General features: G+C 44.2%; 1 protein-coding gene across 2 annotated transcripts in view; it reads right to left on the minus strand.

The window, feature by feature from the left end:
* The window catches only part of LOC117744484 (prospero homeobox protein 1-like), a 30,038-nt gene extending 21,123 nt beyond the window's left edge, over positions 1–8,915 (minus strand). The window contains exons 1-4 of one of the 2 annotated variants that reach the window (XM_034552826.1): positions 8,435–8,915; positions 4,951–5,343; positions 4,202–4,816; positions 2,804–4,015 (exon numbers count right to left, since the gene is read on the minus strand). In XM_034552826.1, the coding sequence (XP_034408717.1) occupies positions 2,804–4,015; positions 4,202–4,816; positions 4,951–5,295 (2,172 nt within the window). In that variant the 5' untranslated portion in view covers positions 5,296–5,343; positions 8,435–8,915. Of the gene's footprint in view, positions 1–2,803; positions 4,016–4,201; positions 4,817–4,932; positions 5,344–8,434 lie in introns of both variants that reach the window. The other variant, XM_034552817.1, reaches the window with a different exon arrangement.
* Positions 8,916–15,862: the final 6,947 nt, after the last annotated feature.

Raw genomic sequence — 15,862 nt, forward strand, 5'->3', positions numbered from 1 at the left:
ATTTAAGTGAAAAAAAAATCAAAGTAAACACTTTGATTTTTTTTAAAAATTGTACGTCCAAAATCGTTTATTTAAATTAGCGCTAAGAATATCTCAGAAAGCTGGAGTCACAAAACGTGAAACTTGGAAAAACCAATGTGACCCCGACCAATCGGACGTGTTACATCCATCATTCATCCGGCAGCAGGTACGTCAACAACACCGTCCCCTCGTTCACATTCATACACACCTGTCACTATACCTGTGTGTCTGGGTCACACAACACAGTGTGTGTGTGTGTGTGTGTGCGTGTGTTCACTTTGTTTTCTGTGGACACACACACACACACACACGAGCAAACGCACCGGAGTAACTCAGAGTAAACTGTTTTTAGGCAGTATCATAACGACAAAGAGCAAATGACTGTGTGTGTGTGTGTGTGTGTGTGTGTGTGTGTGTGTGTGTGTGTGTGCGTGTAACAGTAGCTAAAGTCTCCTCTTCCTGTCGGTGTGTGTGTGTGTTTTGTTCGTCCTGGTGCACATCTGTGAATGTGTCTGTGTGTTTTGTGCAGGGCTCACTGTATCAGCTGTAACTTGACCTTGCTGCCAGGTGTGTGTGTGTGTGTGTGTGTGTGTGTGTGTGTGTGTGTGTGTGTGAGTGTGTGTGTGTGAATGGGGGTGTGGTTTGGGCTGGGAAGAGAGGGAGGGGGGATAAATTCATAAATGAATGGGGGACATCTGCTCAGCTCCGTACAAAGGATTAAAGATACACAGACCTGAGAGAGTGAGTGAGTGTGTGTGTGTGTGTGTGTGTGTGTGTGTGTGTGTGTGTGTGTGTGTGTGTGTGTGTGTGTGCCTCTCAGGTGATCTATGATCGATGCAAAACACCTTAACCTAACTGCCAGGCTTTCTTAAACACACCGACAATGCCGTCACCCATTTTATGAATACCATGCAAATCACACATTCATTCTTTTTTTAAAGTGTGTTTTAGTGCATTAAAACTATTTGTTTGAATTTAAAATGTCAGAGCTGAACTGAATGGTTACATCAAACAAATGAAATTAATTTAATTGAACAGGAAGGGCTGTAACTCGGTCGTAGTAGTAATTTAAGTCCAATAAAATATAAAAATAAACTCTTAATACTATTAGTTTTCTCGGAACCAACAGTCCAAAAGAAAAAAAAGTTATTTAATTTACAAAGATAGTAATCAAAGAAAATAAGTTTTTTTTTGTTGGGTGAATAACTTCATATAAGTTATCATATAATAATTAAAAAAATAAAAATAACATTATGAAGGAACAAATAGTGGAAAAGATCCATTTCTTATGAAAGAGAATGAACTGACGTTATTGAAATGAAAAAAGCACCAAACAATTTTTGGATGTGTTTACCTACAAAATAATAAAAAACAGAGCGGGTTGAAGGGTGGTCAACATCTTTGAAATACTAATGTCCAATAATTTCAAAGACTTTTTTCTTCTTCTTCTGAATGGAGCAGCATTTTGGAATGAAACGGCTCAGCGGGATCAAGAGACTTGTCAAATATTTCCTTTTTTAATTAAAGCGACATCTAAATTGGCTTTGAAGACGACGCTGTGATCACGTCCTCGTCGCAGCTGCAAGGAGTTCCTGTTTGCCAGGTTCAAAGTCTTATTTTTCTTTTCACTTTGTTCTTCTGGCGCGCACGTGTGTGTGTGTGTGTGTGTGTGTGTGTGTGTGTGTGTGTGTGTGTGCGTGTGTGTGTTTGTGTTTGTGTGCACTCTGCGTCGTTGGCCCGGGAGAAGCCCTCTCCATATGAAAAGGTTAGGGACGAACAGATAAACAGCTACCTGCAACCACCTGTCCACATGCACATGCCATGAAATGTGTGTGTGTGTGTGTGTGTGTGTGTGTGTGTGTGTGTGCGCTGTGAAAGGTAGCAAAACACACACAGCTGCCGAGCAACAGCAAACGAAGGCCAACAAATGAAAGCGAGTGCGGAGAGACGGACAAGCGGCTCAAAACCAACGTGGACATTTTAGATATAGCGCTTCTCCTCATGTGCGCCCACACACACACGTTTAGAAAGCCCCCATCAATAAGGCCGAGCATTCACCTGTTCCTCTCTTTGAAATATGATTAGCTTTGAGCCCACACACACACACATAAACACAGTGAAATATGATTTGCTTTGAGCGTTTATGTACAAAGTCTTTGTGATGAAAGAGAACCTAACAGCACAAGAGTGTCTCAGACGGTGTGTGTGTGTGTGTGTGTGTGTGTGTGAGAGAGCCTTTCTCAGCACCTTTAAACACCTCGACCTGCTGCCCAGACTTAAAAGAGAGAGCGGCGCGCGACCCGTTTAATCTTCCCCCCTCTTGCAAGACCCGTCGCGGCCCGTTTCATCTCCGCCACTCAGCGGAGGACACAAGACGGTCCGACCGGGAGCCAATTAATGCAGATTAATTTCATATTAAAAGACTTTGTTTGGCCTCCGGGGTGTCTCGCCGCGTTCAAGAATCATAGCCGATTTAAACTCTTTCCAAGAACGCAAACACGCTTCCAATAATCATATCACACATGCTCAACGTAATCCTCATTAATACCAATGTGTCCCCGCATGCTTATGTCCATATATATGTAAAGCTGGATGTAATTAAAACATTACGTGAGCGCAGAAATATCATAGCGTTATATTGTCACGCTCGACTGGCAGGTATTATATATTAATATTAAGAGTATTTTTTTTGCGGATAGTATTATTGATTAAAGGTTCAACCCGAACCTAACACACACTCACACACACACACTCACACACACCTGTACGGTAATAAGGATACGGTGCTGCCTGAGTAAGCCGACATGTCGGCCATGTCCTGCAGGTCCCCGCACTCAGACTTGATGAGGGACAGGGACAGACCCTCCGGCCCGTGCTGGCCCGGTGAGCTCTGCCTGTGGTGGTGGTGGTGGTGGTGGTGGCCGAGATGACCCCCGCCGAAGGACGCCATTTTGGTTCTGAGGCTGACAGCTTCCCGGGTCAAGTCCATAGAATCGGGGGAGGACCGATGATGGTCCTTGGGCCCCGGATGGTAGCCGGCTCCACCGCCGTGTGAAAGGGGGCTCTGAAAGGGGTAACCCATGAGGGGGAGAGGGAATGGGTGGCGAAAGGACGGAGGGCTGAACCCGAGCGAGGCCGTGAGAGGAGAGGGGTGGAGGGAGGGGTGGTGAGGGGGCGGGGGAGGGTGAGAGGGGATAGTGTTCTCTCCTCCGCCGCTCTTGCGCACCACCAGCGGCAGCGCCTCGGTTTGGTCGCACGCCGTCGGCAAACCGCTCAGCCGGCCGCTCAGACCGCCGAATGAATCCAGCGGGCTCGGCACGATGACGTCGCCGAAGCAGTGCAGCCGCTGGCCGGAGGCGTGGTAGTTCGGGGTCGGGCTGCCGTCGCCGTTCATGCTGAGCGTCAGGGCGCCGCCGCCGCCGCCGAAGCGCGAGTCCGGGGTGAGGGAGGTGAGGGGGCCGAAAGGGGGAGGACCAGAAGAGGACGAGTTGGAGGAAGAGGAGGGCGCCGCCGGCGTGCTGCCGTGGCAGCCGTGGTGGTGGCCGACGGCCTGCTTGGGCGAGGAGAAGCCCTTGACGACGGTGTCGACGACCTGCGACACGGCGCAGTTCAGCTCCTGCTTCAGCGTCTCCGCCAGCTGCCTTCCTCCCCCTCTTTCTCTCCTCTTCATCACCCGCTCGACATTCCTCTCCACCTCCCCCCTGCCGTCCACATCCTCCTCCATTTCTCTGTCTATCAGGGCCTGTTCTCGGAGGAGGGCCCGGGCCCGGTCCAGGAACAGGCCCGGGTCCAGCTCGGACAGGTCGTCGTTGCCGCGGCGCCCTCGGCCCCGGTGCCTCTCCTCCAGGCCGTCGGAGCGGATGCTGTCCTCGGACAAGTTGCCGTCCTCCTCTCTTTCTCCGCCTCGGTCGGCCTCTCCGCCGTTGTCGTCCTCTTCCTCCGTCTCCGAGTCGTAGATCTGGTAGAACTTCTCCTGCAGTTGGCGCAGCTGTTTCTGGATGACAGAGGACAGGGAGTGTTAAAGAAGAAAGTGTTTACCATGAATTAAAAATACTACAGGGTGCCTGAGATGATATGAAACCACAGGCATGAACGCCTTTTTGTTATCGGCTCTCACATCTAGGAAAAGGGATTCCTTGACTCATGCAGCTAACGTCTGCTAACGTCTTCTTCCACCAACCTGCATGTCCTCCAGTTGCAGCTTGAGCTGCCGTCTCTCTTCCTGCCGCTGCTCCTGCCGGGAGCACACGAGCTGGGTGAAGCTGTGTTGCTGCTGTGGCAGGCGCTGCTTCCTCTTATTCTCCCTGTAGACCTCGCCGACGCCGCCCACGCCGCCCCGGGAGCCCGGCGAGCTCAGGAGGGACGAAGGGCCGTCGCTCCGGCTGTGGCTGCGGCCGCCGGCGTTGCGTCCGCTGCCGTCTCGCCGGTGGTCGTTGCTGCCGTTGCTGCGGTTCTCGTTTTCGCGGTTGCCTTCCGGGTTGTGGTCGCCGTTGGGCCGGACCAGCGGCGAGTGACTCATGCCTCGGATGATGTTTTCCACGCGGGCGCGCTTGGCGCGGAGGTGCTCGTCCGACAGCCGGTCCAAGTCGAAGGTGGAGAGGGAGAGGGGCTGAGAGGGGGCGTGGGGGTTGAGGCTCGAGGGGGGCGGCGGTCGCCCGAAGGAGGAGGAGGAGGAAGGCGGAGGGGCCAGAGGAGGCCCGGGAGAGAGGCAGTCGGACGGGCTGTCGCGGGACGAGTTGCTGCAGGCGTCCTCGGCGTGGATCTCGGAGCCTCCGCTGGACAGAGCTCCACTCCCCTGTGACGGAGGAGAAGACAACACAGTATTTAAGCACGGCGGACTATTTGTTTGCTGGATTGGAAATATAAAGTGTTGTTTGGTGGTTAAATGGAGTTGAAACACTTCGCCGCTACCTGAGTGTTGGTGTATACCTGGAAGCCAGAGTCACTCCCCCCATTCTTCCCCATGTTGTTCTTCAGCAGCTGAGAGATGATGGTCGCCCCGGGGAAAGGCATAATGGCGTCTTCGTACGAGTTGGCCCTCTTCAGCAACTTCCTCAAAACGTTCGACTTCTCCCCGTCGCCGTTGGCGTGTCCGTGACCGAGCAGCGAGCAGTCGCCGTCCTGGTTCGGGCCGTGTGATTGGTTCATGCTTTCGAACAGGGTCTCCCTGGCGTGGCTGAATAACGTACTGGCCACAGTTCTTTTCACCCCGATGTCGACGCGTCGGCGCTTGGTCTGTCTGGTTAGGAGGGCGGTGCTGTCATGATCAGGCATCACGCAGGGCAGCTAAACGGACATGACCAGGGGTCCTCACAGAGTTACCTGGTCAAACACAAAAAAAGAAGCATTTAGTCAAAGATAAACCCAATCATTGAAATTGGAAGCTTGATGCCTTAATTTTGAAACTAGCAGATCTGTGCAGAGAGAAATATTTTAAATATATAATTATATTGTGAATTGTAGGATAAACGAACGCAAAACATAAAAAAATAATTAAAATACACTATTTTTTTTTTTTAAATCTCAGAATTATTTCTTAGAATATATTCTCCACATGTAAAAAGACATTAAATGTTTTCTTTACTAAATCAATCTCACATTTTACCATTTGAACCATCACAGCAGACGTTTATTAATATATTAAAACATAACCTGCTCGACGACGGCGACGTGTCTGACCGGAGCGAACGGGGCAGACACTTTTATCCATCACCAAATTCTTAAAATTACACACAATGCATTTCTGGATCAAAAAAGCCGAGAGGAAGCAGTCTGAGAAGTGTGAGAAATAAGCACTTTAAAAAAAATTGTTCAAGGAGATATTCCCACAGAGAAGTAACACCTGCCTTTAATAACCAGAATCATTTCCCATTTCCTCCTTGTCCCCCGAGAGGTAACCTCGATTTCTGCATCTTGTGAACAATCGACAGGCTTATTGTCAGAGGAATTTCACGCCACTGAAGAAAAAAAGCCATATTTCTGTGTGTGTGTGTGTGTGTGTGTGTGTGTAATAATTAATTTTTTTCACAATAAATAGGTACTTCACTGACATTTCTAAATATCTGTGAATGGACTTTGGGTATTTTATTTCAGCTAGAACAAGTATATTCTTATAAACGCTGCCACTTGGGGAGTTTTACCAAGTTCTCCACATACAAAGCTTCTTTTTCTGTCGTGTGATTTTATATCGTATCTATTATTCGGCAAATGTAGGAAGGCACAGATATAGTGGGTGGGAAAGCACTGCGTGAAGGTTTCTCTGGAAACACAATATCCAAACTATCACCAATATTTGGATTTATTTGACAGAGATACTTTAAATGCAAAAATAAAAAACTAAGTAACCACCTCGACCTGATTTCTTAAAGAAATAAACAAGTCTGAATTTTACTGCACGTGGCTGCTTCCCTCATTAAATTTGGAGATCACATTTTAAAAAAAAGGCAAATTCTAAAACCTCTAAAAAACAAAGCGTCAACAAAAATAAGCCGTGGCCAATTTTTCAAAGCGGTGCATGTTGGAAGTGGATATGTGCTCGCTCGTGGCGCCCGAACACACGTGCAGACCCGCGGCGCTCTCCATGTCGCATGTTTGCATCTGTTTTGCAAGCGATTTCAGGGTCAGGTCTAGGGAAATATTACAAAGCTGCTTCCTACAACAGTTTGGAGCCGAGCCGTGCCCGTGTTCACCAGAGTGGAGCCGTTCTAATGCGTCCAACATGCTCAGACACACACAAACGGACCGAATCAGGGACGCGAGATGGGCCCACAGACCCCCATCGCGCTCCTGCAGGGCCGTTACCCAATGAGTTAGTGTCCAAACAGGGAGAGGGCCGAGTTCGGATGGGACTCGGCGTTGGAGACGAGAAGAAGAAGGAAAAAACAAGTGGCATACTATCTGTTTGCGTGATTGGTTCCTCTGGGCAGAGGTCTGGCACAAACACACACACACACACACACACACACACACACACACACAGAGGGGAGGTAGAGAGGGAGAGTGAGAGACAAACAGTTTAGATTAGGGGGGTCCAAAGAGCTCGGAAACCGGGTTATTGAAATGTGTGTCTGAGGTCAAATTGAGGGTGCATCCGTGTAAATCCATGCACATGTTTTCCTGTTATCAGATGTTGGTGAACACACACACACACACACACACACACACACACACTGCTGCGTTCGCCTCTGGCTCTGTGAACATGTAGCACGCGGCTCATAAATACTCCTGGAACACGGAGCAGCAATGCAAGGTGTTTAAATAGACAAGAAGTTCAGCAACTGTTGCATTCATGTTTGAAGGCGAGCACTGAAAGGAGATGTGAGAGTGTGTGTAGTGTAGGTGTGTGTGTGTGTGTGTGTGTGTGTGGTTGGCGTGGGGGGTTCTGTATCTTAACAGAAACTTTAGTTTTTAATCTGCATTTGAAGAGCAGGAATAACTTTCTGAAATGGGAAGTAGAGTAACTGTGAATGTCTCATTTCCACATAGAGAGAAAACACGCGTCACTTCAAGACTTCATCTCCATGTTTGAGCTTTTTATCAAAAACATGACAAAAATGGAAAACAAGGATAAACTGATGTCCAGACATGACACTTGTTGTCGTGTTTTACACACGCTGCGCTCAGAGGAGCCGAACCACTCACGTGAAGTGGTTCGGAGACTTTTACGCACCGCGCTTGGCGCAGTCCAAACTACAATTAGTCCGCAATAACGACCCGACAGCGGGGGGAGAGCTCGACCGGCACCCGCCGGACGGCTCATTGTGACCGTAAAGCCTCTGAAGTTGCATCGAAGTGTCCGAGCTGTGCCAACGCGGAGGGACACGCGCCCGTCTGGTTCCTAAACTCTTGGCTCTGGTTGTGTTCCAGCTCTCTGGACACGAGGCTGGACGTTACATTACAGATTAATATACAATAACACGTTATGGAGGATGTGGCTGCTCGTCTTACAGGGAGAATCTGAACACGAGAAGACGGGTTTAAAACACATTTGGATATTTACTGACTTCTTAATCATCCGCCGATATAAAAATATAAATACACGAAATCCAGGAAGCAACGGCAGGTGCGTGAGTGGAACTCAACACCCACACAACTGGAAACCAACATGAACACACGGCTCCTTTTTTAAAATCACACTCCAATGAGAGAATTGAGTTTACGTCGCGTTTACAACCCGCAACAGCCTCGATCAGTTGATGGGGGGGGGGGGGGGGGGGGCATAACCCAAAATTCATCTAAAAACACGATGCGTGACGAGGATGGACCGTGGGCTCGAACTCACAGTAAGTTAAGTTACAGCGAACACGGTCGGACAAATCACACACGCACACACACACACACACACGCGCTCACGCAGACAATATAAATATGTATAAATATAATAACGGCGTTAACAACGCGTGTTTCCACTCACTTCTCTCTCCCCGGAGCGTTCCTCCAAGTCGGTCCGTCGAAGAAAAGGAGAAAACACGAGACACAGATCCGCACTCCTCGTTGAGATCAATGCCGTAATTTACCACAGCCAAGTGGAGACGGGCGCAGAGCGTGCGCGCGCGCGGGCGTGTGCGCGTGAGAGAGAGCGAGAGAGAGAGAGACTTGTAGGGAAAGTGTGTGAGAGAGAGAGAGAGAGAGAGCTCTCCTCCGGGACGGGACGTGTTCAGTATCGAGCGCACCCGGTCCGTCCGGCACCGATCCCGTTTCTCTCTCCGACCGACTGAAGACTCTCACTAAGACACGAGGAGAGACGCGCGTGAAGGATACGCGAAGACGCCGCGTCACCGGCCCCGGAGTGAGGTAACGACTCCCCCCGACCAATAAGGAAGGAGGACCCGGGGACGGCGGATTTGATTTATAAAGGAGCCCCTCGGAAAGGAGAGGAGAGGAGAAAGGAGAGGAGAAAGGAGAGAGAGGAGAGGAGAAAGGAGAGAGAGAGAGAGGAGAGGAGAAAGGAGAGGAGAGAGGAGAGGAGAGGAGAAAGGAGAGGAGAAAGGAGAGAGAGGAGAGGAGAAAGGAGAGAGAGAGGAGAGGAGAAAGGAGAGGAGAGAGGAGAGGAGAAAGGAGAGGAGAGGAGGAGAGGAGGAGAGGAGAGAGGAGAGAGGAGAGGAGGCAGCAGGGCACACATTAGGCACACATTTAGAGAAGAGATGTTTAGTTGAACTTTAAACCGGACTTTCTTTTTTTAAGTTAGTTTCTTATTGATGACGGAATCCAACCGCAGTGCGCGATGCGCGCGCGTCACCAGCGAAGCATCCAACGCGTGCATTTACTTGCAGAACTTGCGTCATTAAATAAACACAACTTTAAAACGCGAGGTATGATTGACAGGCCACGGTCAGCGATTGTCTGCATGTTTCAACCGCATGTTAACGTTCACGTGCACCGTAAGCACTCAGTTTACGGTTATATATATATACGGGATTCTTTAATAAACACAGGCGTTAAGTGGAGCTGTTTCTCTTCTTTTCTCCTCACTTATATATCTAATATATATATCTAATATATATATATATATATATATATATATATATATATATATATATATATATATATATATATATATGTCTTTATACTGCGCGTATTTGGAAACAACTCGCTGCGCCTCCACGGAGCTCGATGTCAATCCAAGAAAGTTTCCCCCAAAAACGCAGAAACTTCCGAAGGGGAAGTCGTCTCTTCTCCAGAGGTCAGGGGTCGGCAGGCAACCCCTGGAGCAGATAGGGAGTCCGGGTTTCTGCTCAAGGGATCTTCGGCACTTGGATCTCCGCGTGTTCCACCAACCCAGTGCGCGTGCAGTCCGTCCTTCCAAAGAGACCGAGAGGTGCAAAATCAAAACTAAATCACAGGAATATTTCAAACGTTGAAGCGAATTTAAAAAAAAAAAAAGTGTTTTAAATTACAACACGCAGAGAGGCCTTTTGGGAAACATGCGTCGATGCACCGCATTGTGATTTATTGCATCAGAATATCAGCGTCCTTTGACACGTTCTATAAAATACTCTTTAATTACAGTTTGGGCTGACTGCGTGACTTTGTGGAGTTGTGTGTGTGTGTGTGTGTGTGTGTGTGTGTGTGTGTGAGTGTTGCATTGTTACGACGAGTCTCCTGTTATGCAGATACATAGAAAAACATAATTATTTCAGACTGGTCCTGCATCGAGTCAAATATAGAGCACACGAACAGGAACAAATGGCGTGACGCGATTTTATTTTTTATATTTCATTATTCAAGTAAATCCGAGTAAAACAGTTAAAAAAAAGACAAAGACCATTTGCTCATTTACAATTATGTTTATGTGCATTAAAGCGTTTATGAGGGAAACGTATGAGTCAGAATGTCTCACGGAACTAAAGAAAAAAAAACACGTGTGAGAAAAGTGGAACTATATTTATATTGTCGACATTTTTGGTTTGATTTTTAAAAGCCGTTTGCGTCAAATTAGATGAGAGATTAACTGGATTAACGCAGAGTTCTGCAGTGTGTGTGTGTGTGTGTGTGTGTGTGTGTGTGTGTGTGTGCGCGTGCAGAGGAATGCCATGCAGCGCCTCGTGTCTGTGTGGGCCACCTCATGAAAAACACGCATTTATATATAAATACATTTGTAATTTTTGAAGCACGCGCATCCCTCCGCATTTACACGATGTGCTTCGATATGAAAAAAAGGAATTTCTGCATTATTATTGAATATGAAATATCCGCGGACCCGTTCGCCGTCACGCGTAAGAGCTGCGCGTGCCACTCGTCCAGCAGCTCTCCTCTCAGCGTAATTACGCACGTGAAGAATCGCCATTTGGACCAAAGTTACTCCATTAATTACCCCACGACGTCCGGGTTTCACGTGCAGAAAAGGAGGGCACGAAAGCCCAGAAATGAACATGAACATTCCCCCGAGGAGACATGCGGGCGCGTGTTCCGTGTCACGCGGGTTGTCCTCGCACGCGCAGGCAGACGGCCCCCGTGGTTCGGCACATGCACGCACGCATGGAGCGTAATAACTTCACACAACAATGCAACGCACACAACTTTTGTTTCCACTCATTTGAGCGACGGGTGGAGTGTCTTTTTTTTTTAACGTCTATGAGGAAAACACGAGCACTTTCAGAGAAGATAATATACGTTTGGAAAAATATGGATTATGTAAAATATGTACTCTTAAATAAAACTAATCCAAGTGTTGTAGCCGTGAGGGCAAATAAAATGAAGGTGTGCTTGGATGTCGAGAATAATGGTTTTATGTGTGTATGGAGGGGCCAATTGTGCTCAGGAAACATTTTTAATGCTAAACATTTTCATAACAGTAAGGAAGAATAACATAATGGTAATTTACAGTAAAAAAAAAAGGAGTTTAAGGGCAGCTGCTAAATGTATACCACTAAACAATAACAGCTACATTATGACCAATGCAGGATGAGCAACGACCTCTAAAGAAAGTATAGATCATATAATTATGTGCCTTCAGTGGATTGAAAAATATGTGTTTTCACAACCACAAGTGGAAAATAAATGTCGGCTATTAATGTTTAACTCATTGACCTCCCTGCATGTGTTTACATGCCTGATGTGGCGATGACCCCCCCATCCCCCCAACACACACACACACACACACTAGTGTCTGTGTGCGGGGGATGGAGTGAGTGTGTGTTACTCTGTGAGGGAGAGAGAAAGTCACACACACACACACACAGGAGGTGAGACTGTGTGGGAAGTGCTGTGTGTGTGTGTGTGTGTGTGTGTTTGGGTCGCGGCCGGTCACCCTGAACCAGTTAGTTTACTCAACACCGACATCCCAGAGTGGCCTCACAACCCAGATACCAACACTGTGTGTGTGTTGCTGCTGATATCAAAAGGATTTAACCAAAGAGTCACAACAAAATAAACCGTATCGCCCAAAAGCCCAAAATGTGAGGCAGCTTCTGAATGCAAAGCATCTGAATTATAAAGGAATCGCTGTCAATATTTAACGACCTCTTCCATTACTGTGGCCTCGTGTATTTTACACACCTGTGGAAAGACTTTAAAAGCATAACCAGAGAGTTCCTCATGCAGTTTAAAGATGCACGGACTTATAATCTTAAACGCTTTTTATTCCAGTTCCACTTTTCAGTTTCAACCCAAAGACCGAAGAAGACGGCGACGTCCTCAAACGTCTTGTTTTGTACACAAATATTCACATTTAAGAAGAATTTGGACTTTTTCTTCCTAAAAAAAAATGACTCACTCGCAGATTAATTTAATAGTCGACAACTAATTGATTAATTGTTGCAGCTCTAGTGTGTTTGGCTCTTTTGTGCACTTCTCTTATGTGTTATGATTACGAAATATAACTTTAAAACCACACCGAGACCCGTTAGAAGAAGCTTAAACACTGAGATGGAGAATAAGATAACGTTAAACTTTTTCTCACGGACTAAAGTAGTCCAAAGTAGACCAAAGTAGACCAAAGTAGACCAAAGTAGACCAAAGTAGTTTCTGCTGTTAGTTAGCGAAGCTGCATCTTGAGGGATCGTGGTGGCTTCAGGTAATGTTACTAAAAAACAACATATTCTTCCTCATAATGGCTCAATGTCAGGAAAATGTCACTTTGCTAAAAGGTTGGCACGCCACACGAGGACGCCTTACACACACACACACACACACACACACACACACACACACACACACACACACACACACACACACACACACACACCGAGATGTGTGCATTATCTCGGCGGATCATCATGGCGCTGAAAGAGACAAAAAGGGAATAATGAAAATAGAAAGGCAGAGAGAGGGAATAATGACAGGCCTGCCACTGATGGGGCTCTGGAAGTAAAGACAGATGGATGCAGAGGTTTCTCTTTCGGTCTTTTTCTCCGCCTCTCCTCTGTTTTTTTTCCTCTCGCTCTCTTTTCCTCTCCCCCCTTTTTCTCGTCTTTTCTCTTTTTCGTCTGCGGCCTCTCCATCAAGATGCCATTATTCAGGACATTAGTGAAGAAGAGCTAAAAGCTCTCACTGTCGAGGAGGGTCCCAGGGTCCTTTCTGAGAGCTGTGACGCAAACACACACACGCACACACACACACACACACACACACACACACACACACACACACGCACACACACTTTGACTACAGAAGTATCGTGCGGTATAGGTGAAGAGGTAAGAGGTGATGAAAAGGTCTTATTGCAGACATTACGGTACCCGGGCTCCTCTACTCTCCTACATGGACATTAGCTGACACAAAGGAAAATGAACAGTGCTCAATAAAGCACATTTTGACACACGTCATCTTCTCTCCTTGCTTCCTTTCCTCGGCTTTCCTTTCCTCCTCCACTCTCATAATGCCTTGAATAATGCAGGAAATCGGGGCACATTGTGTGGATGAGTTAGGTAAGCGATGTGTGCACGTGCTCCGGGTAATGTGACACAACAGGTGCTGCAGGAATGATCTGCTGTACTTGATGCTAATATGTTATCATAAACTTATTATGCTTTTGAGAATCTCTTAAACATTATGTCTACTTGACGAAGTCCAAGTTGACCTGATGCTCCAAAGATGAGTGTTCATGTTTCACTTATTACAGAAACAGGTTGAATAGTTCTTCATAGATGTTACCGGTATCAATGTGAAGACTATTCAAAACAAACAAAAAATACCATGAAAGTTGGAATAAAAGCTGCTCCATCAGCTGGAAGCTTTATTTATTTATTGACCATGGTTGAAACGTATACCATCTTTTAGGTTTCTATAGAATTATAATATATAGTTAGTAGTTCTGATACTTACTCAATAGTGCTTGTTATTCATTTAGTCATTGAAGTTAAAGGAGATGTAGCCATGGTGATGACAATAGTTGTTTGGAAAGAGATGTGATATAAATATTAACATCTGTATCATAGTAGAATATGTGACATAAATAATAACATCTGTATCAGTTATAGTAGAAGATGTGATATAAATAATAACATCTGTATCAGTTATAGTAGAAGATGTGACAGACATAATAACATCTGTATCAGTTATAGTAGAATATGTGACATAAATAATAACATCTGTATCAGTTATAGTAGAAGATGTGATATAAATAATAACATCTGTATCAGTTATAGTAGAAGATGTGACAGACATAAAAACATCTGTATCAGTTATAGTAGAATATGTGACATAGATAATAACATCTGTATCAGTTATAGTAGAAGATGTGATATAAATAATAACATCTGTATCAGTTATAGTAGAAGATGTGATATAAATAATAACATCTGTATCATAGTAGAAGATGTGACAGACATAAAAACATCTGTATCAGTTATAGTAGAAGATGTGATATAAATAATAACATATGTATCAGTTATAGTAGAAGATGTGATATAAATAATAACATCTGTATCAGTTATAGTAGAAGATGTGACATAAATAATAACATCTGTATCAGTTATAGTAGAAGATGTGATATAAATAATAACATCTGTATCAGTTATAGTAGAAGATGTGATATAAATAATAACATCTGTATCATAGTAGAAGATGTGACAGACATAAAAACATCTGTATCAGTTATAGTAGAAGATGTGATATAAATAATAACATCTGTATCAGTTATAGTAGAAGATGTGATATAAATAATAACATCTGTATCAGTTATAGTAGAAGATGTGATATAAATAATAACATCTGTATCAGTTATAGTAGAAGATGTGACATAAATAATAACATCTGTATCAGTTATAGTAGAAGATGTGATATAAATAATAACATCTGTATCAGTTATAGTAGAAGATGTGATATAAATAATAACATCTGTATCATAGTAGAAGATGTGACAGACATAAAAACATCTGTATCAGTTATAGTAGAAGATGTGATATAAATAATAACATATGTATCAGTTATAGTAGAAGATGTGATATAAATAATAACATCTGTATCAGTTATAGTAGAAGATGTGACATAAATAATAACATCTGTATCAGTTATAGTAGAAGATGTGACATAAATAATAACATATGTATCAGTTATAGTAGAAGATGTGATATAAATAATAACATCTGTATCATAGTAGAAGATGTGACAGACATAAAAACATCTGTATCAGTTATAGTAGAATATGTGACATAAATAATAACATCTGTATCAGTTATAGTAGAAGATGTGACATAAATAATAACATATGTATCAGTTATAGTAGAAGATGTGATATAAATAATAACATCTGTATCAGTTATAGTAGAAGATGTGATATAAATAATAACATATGTATCAGTTATAGTAGAAGATGTGACATAAATAATAACATATGTATCAGTTATAGTAGAAGATGTGACATAAATAATAACATCTGTATCAGTTATAGTAGAAGATGTGATATAAATAATAACATCTGTATCAGTCATAGTAGAAGATGTGATATAAATAATAACATCTGTATCAGTTATAGTAGAAGATGTGACATAAATAATAACATCTGTATCAGTTATAGTAGAAGATGTGACATAAATAATAACATATGTATCAGTTATAGTAGAAGATGTGATATAAATAATAACATCTGTATCAGTCATAGTAGAAGATGTGATATAAATAATAACATATGTATCAGTTATAGTAGAAGATGTGATATAAATAATAACATCTGTATCATAGTAGAAGATGTGATATAAATAATAACATCTGTATCAGTCATAGTAGAAGATGTGATATAAATAATAACATCTGTATCAGTTATAGTAGAAGATGTGATATAAATAATAACATCTGTATCAGTTATAGTAGAAGATGTGATATGAATAATAACATCTGTATCAGTTATAGTAGAAGATGTGATATAAATAATAACATATGTATCAGTTATAGTAGAAGATGT

Source organism: Cyclopterus lumpus, chromosome 2 (genome assembly GCF_009769545.1).
Source record: "Cyclopterus lumpus isolate fCycLum1 chromosome 2, fCycLum1.pri, whole genome shotgun sequence".
NCBI classification, from domain to species: Eukaryota; Metazoa; Chordata; class Actinopteri; order Perciformes; family Cyclopteridae; genus Cyclopterus; species Cyclopterus lumpus.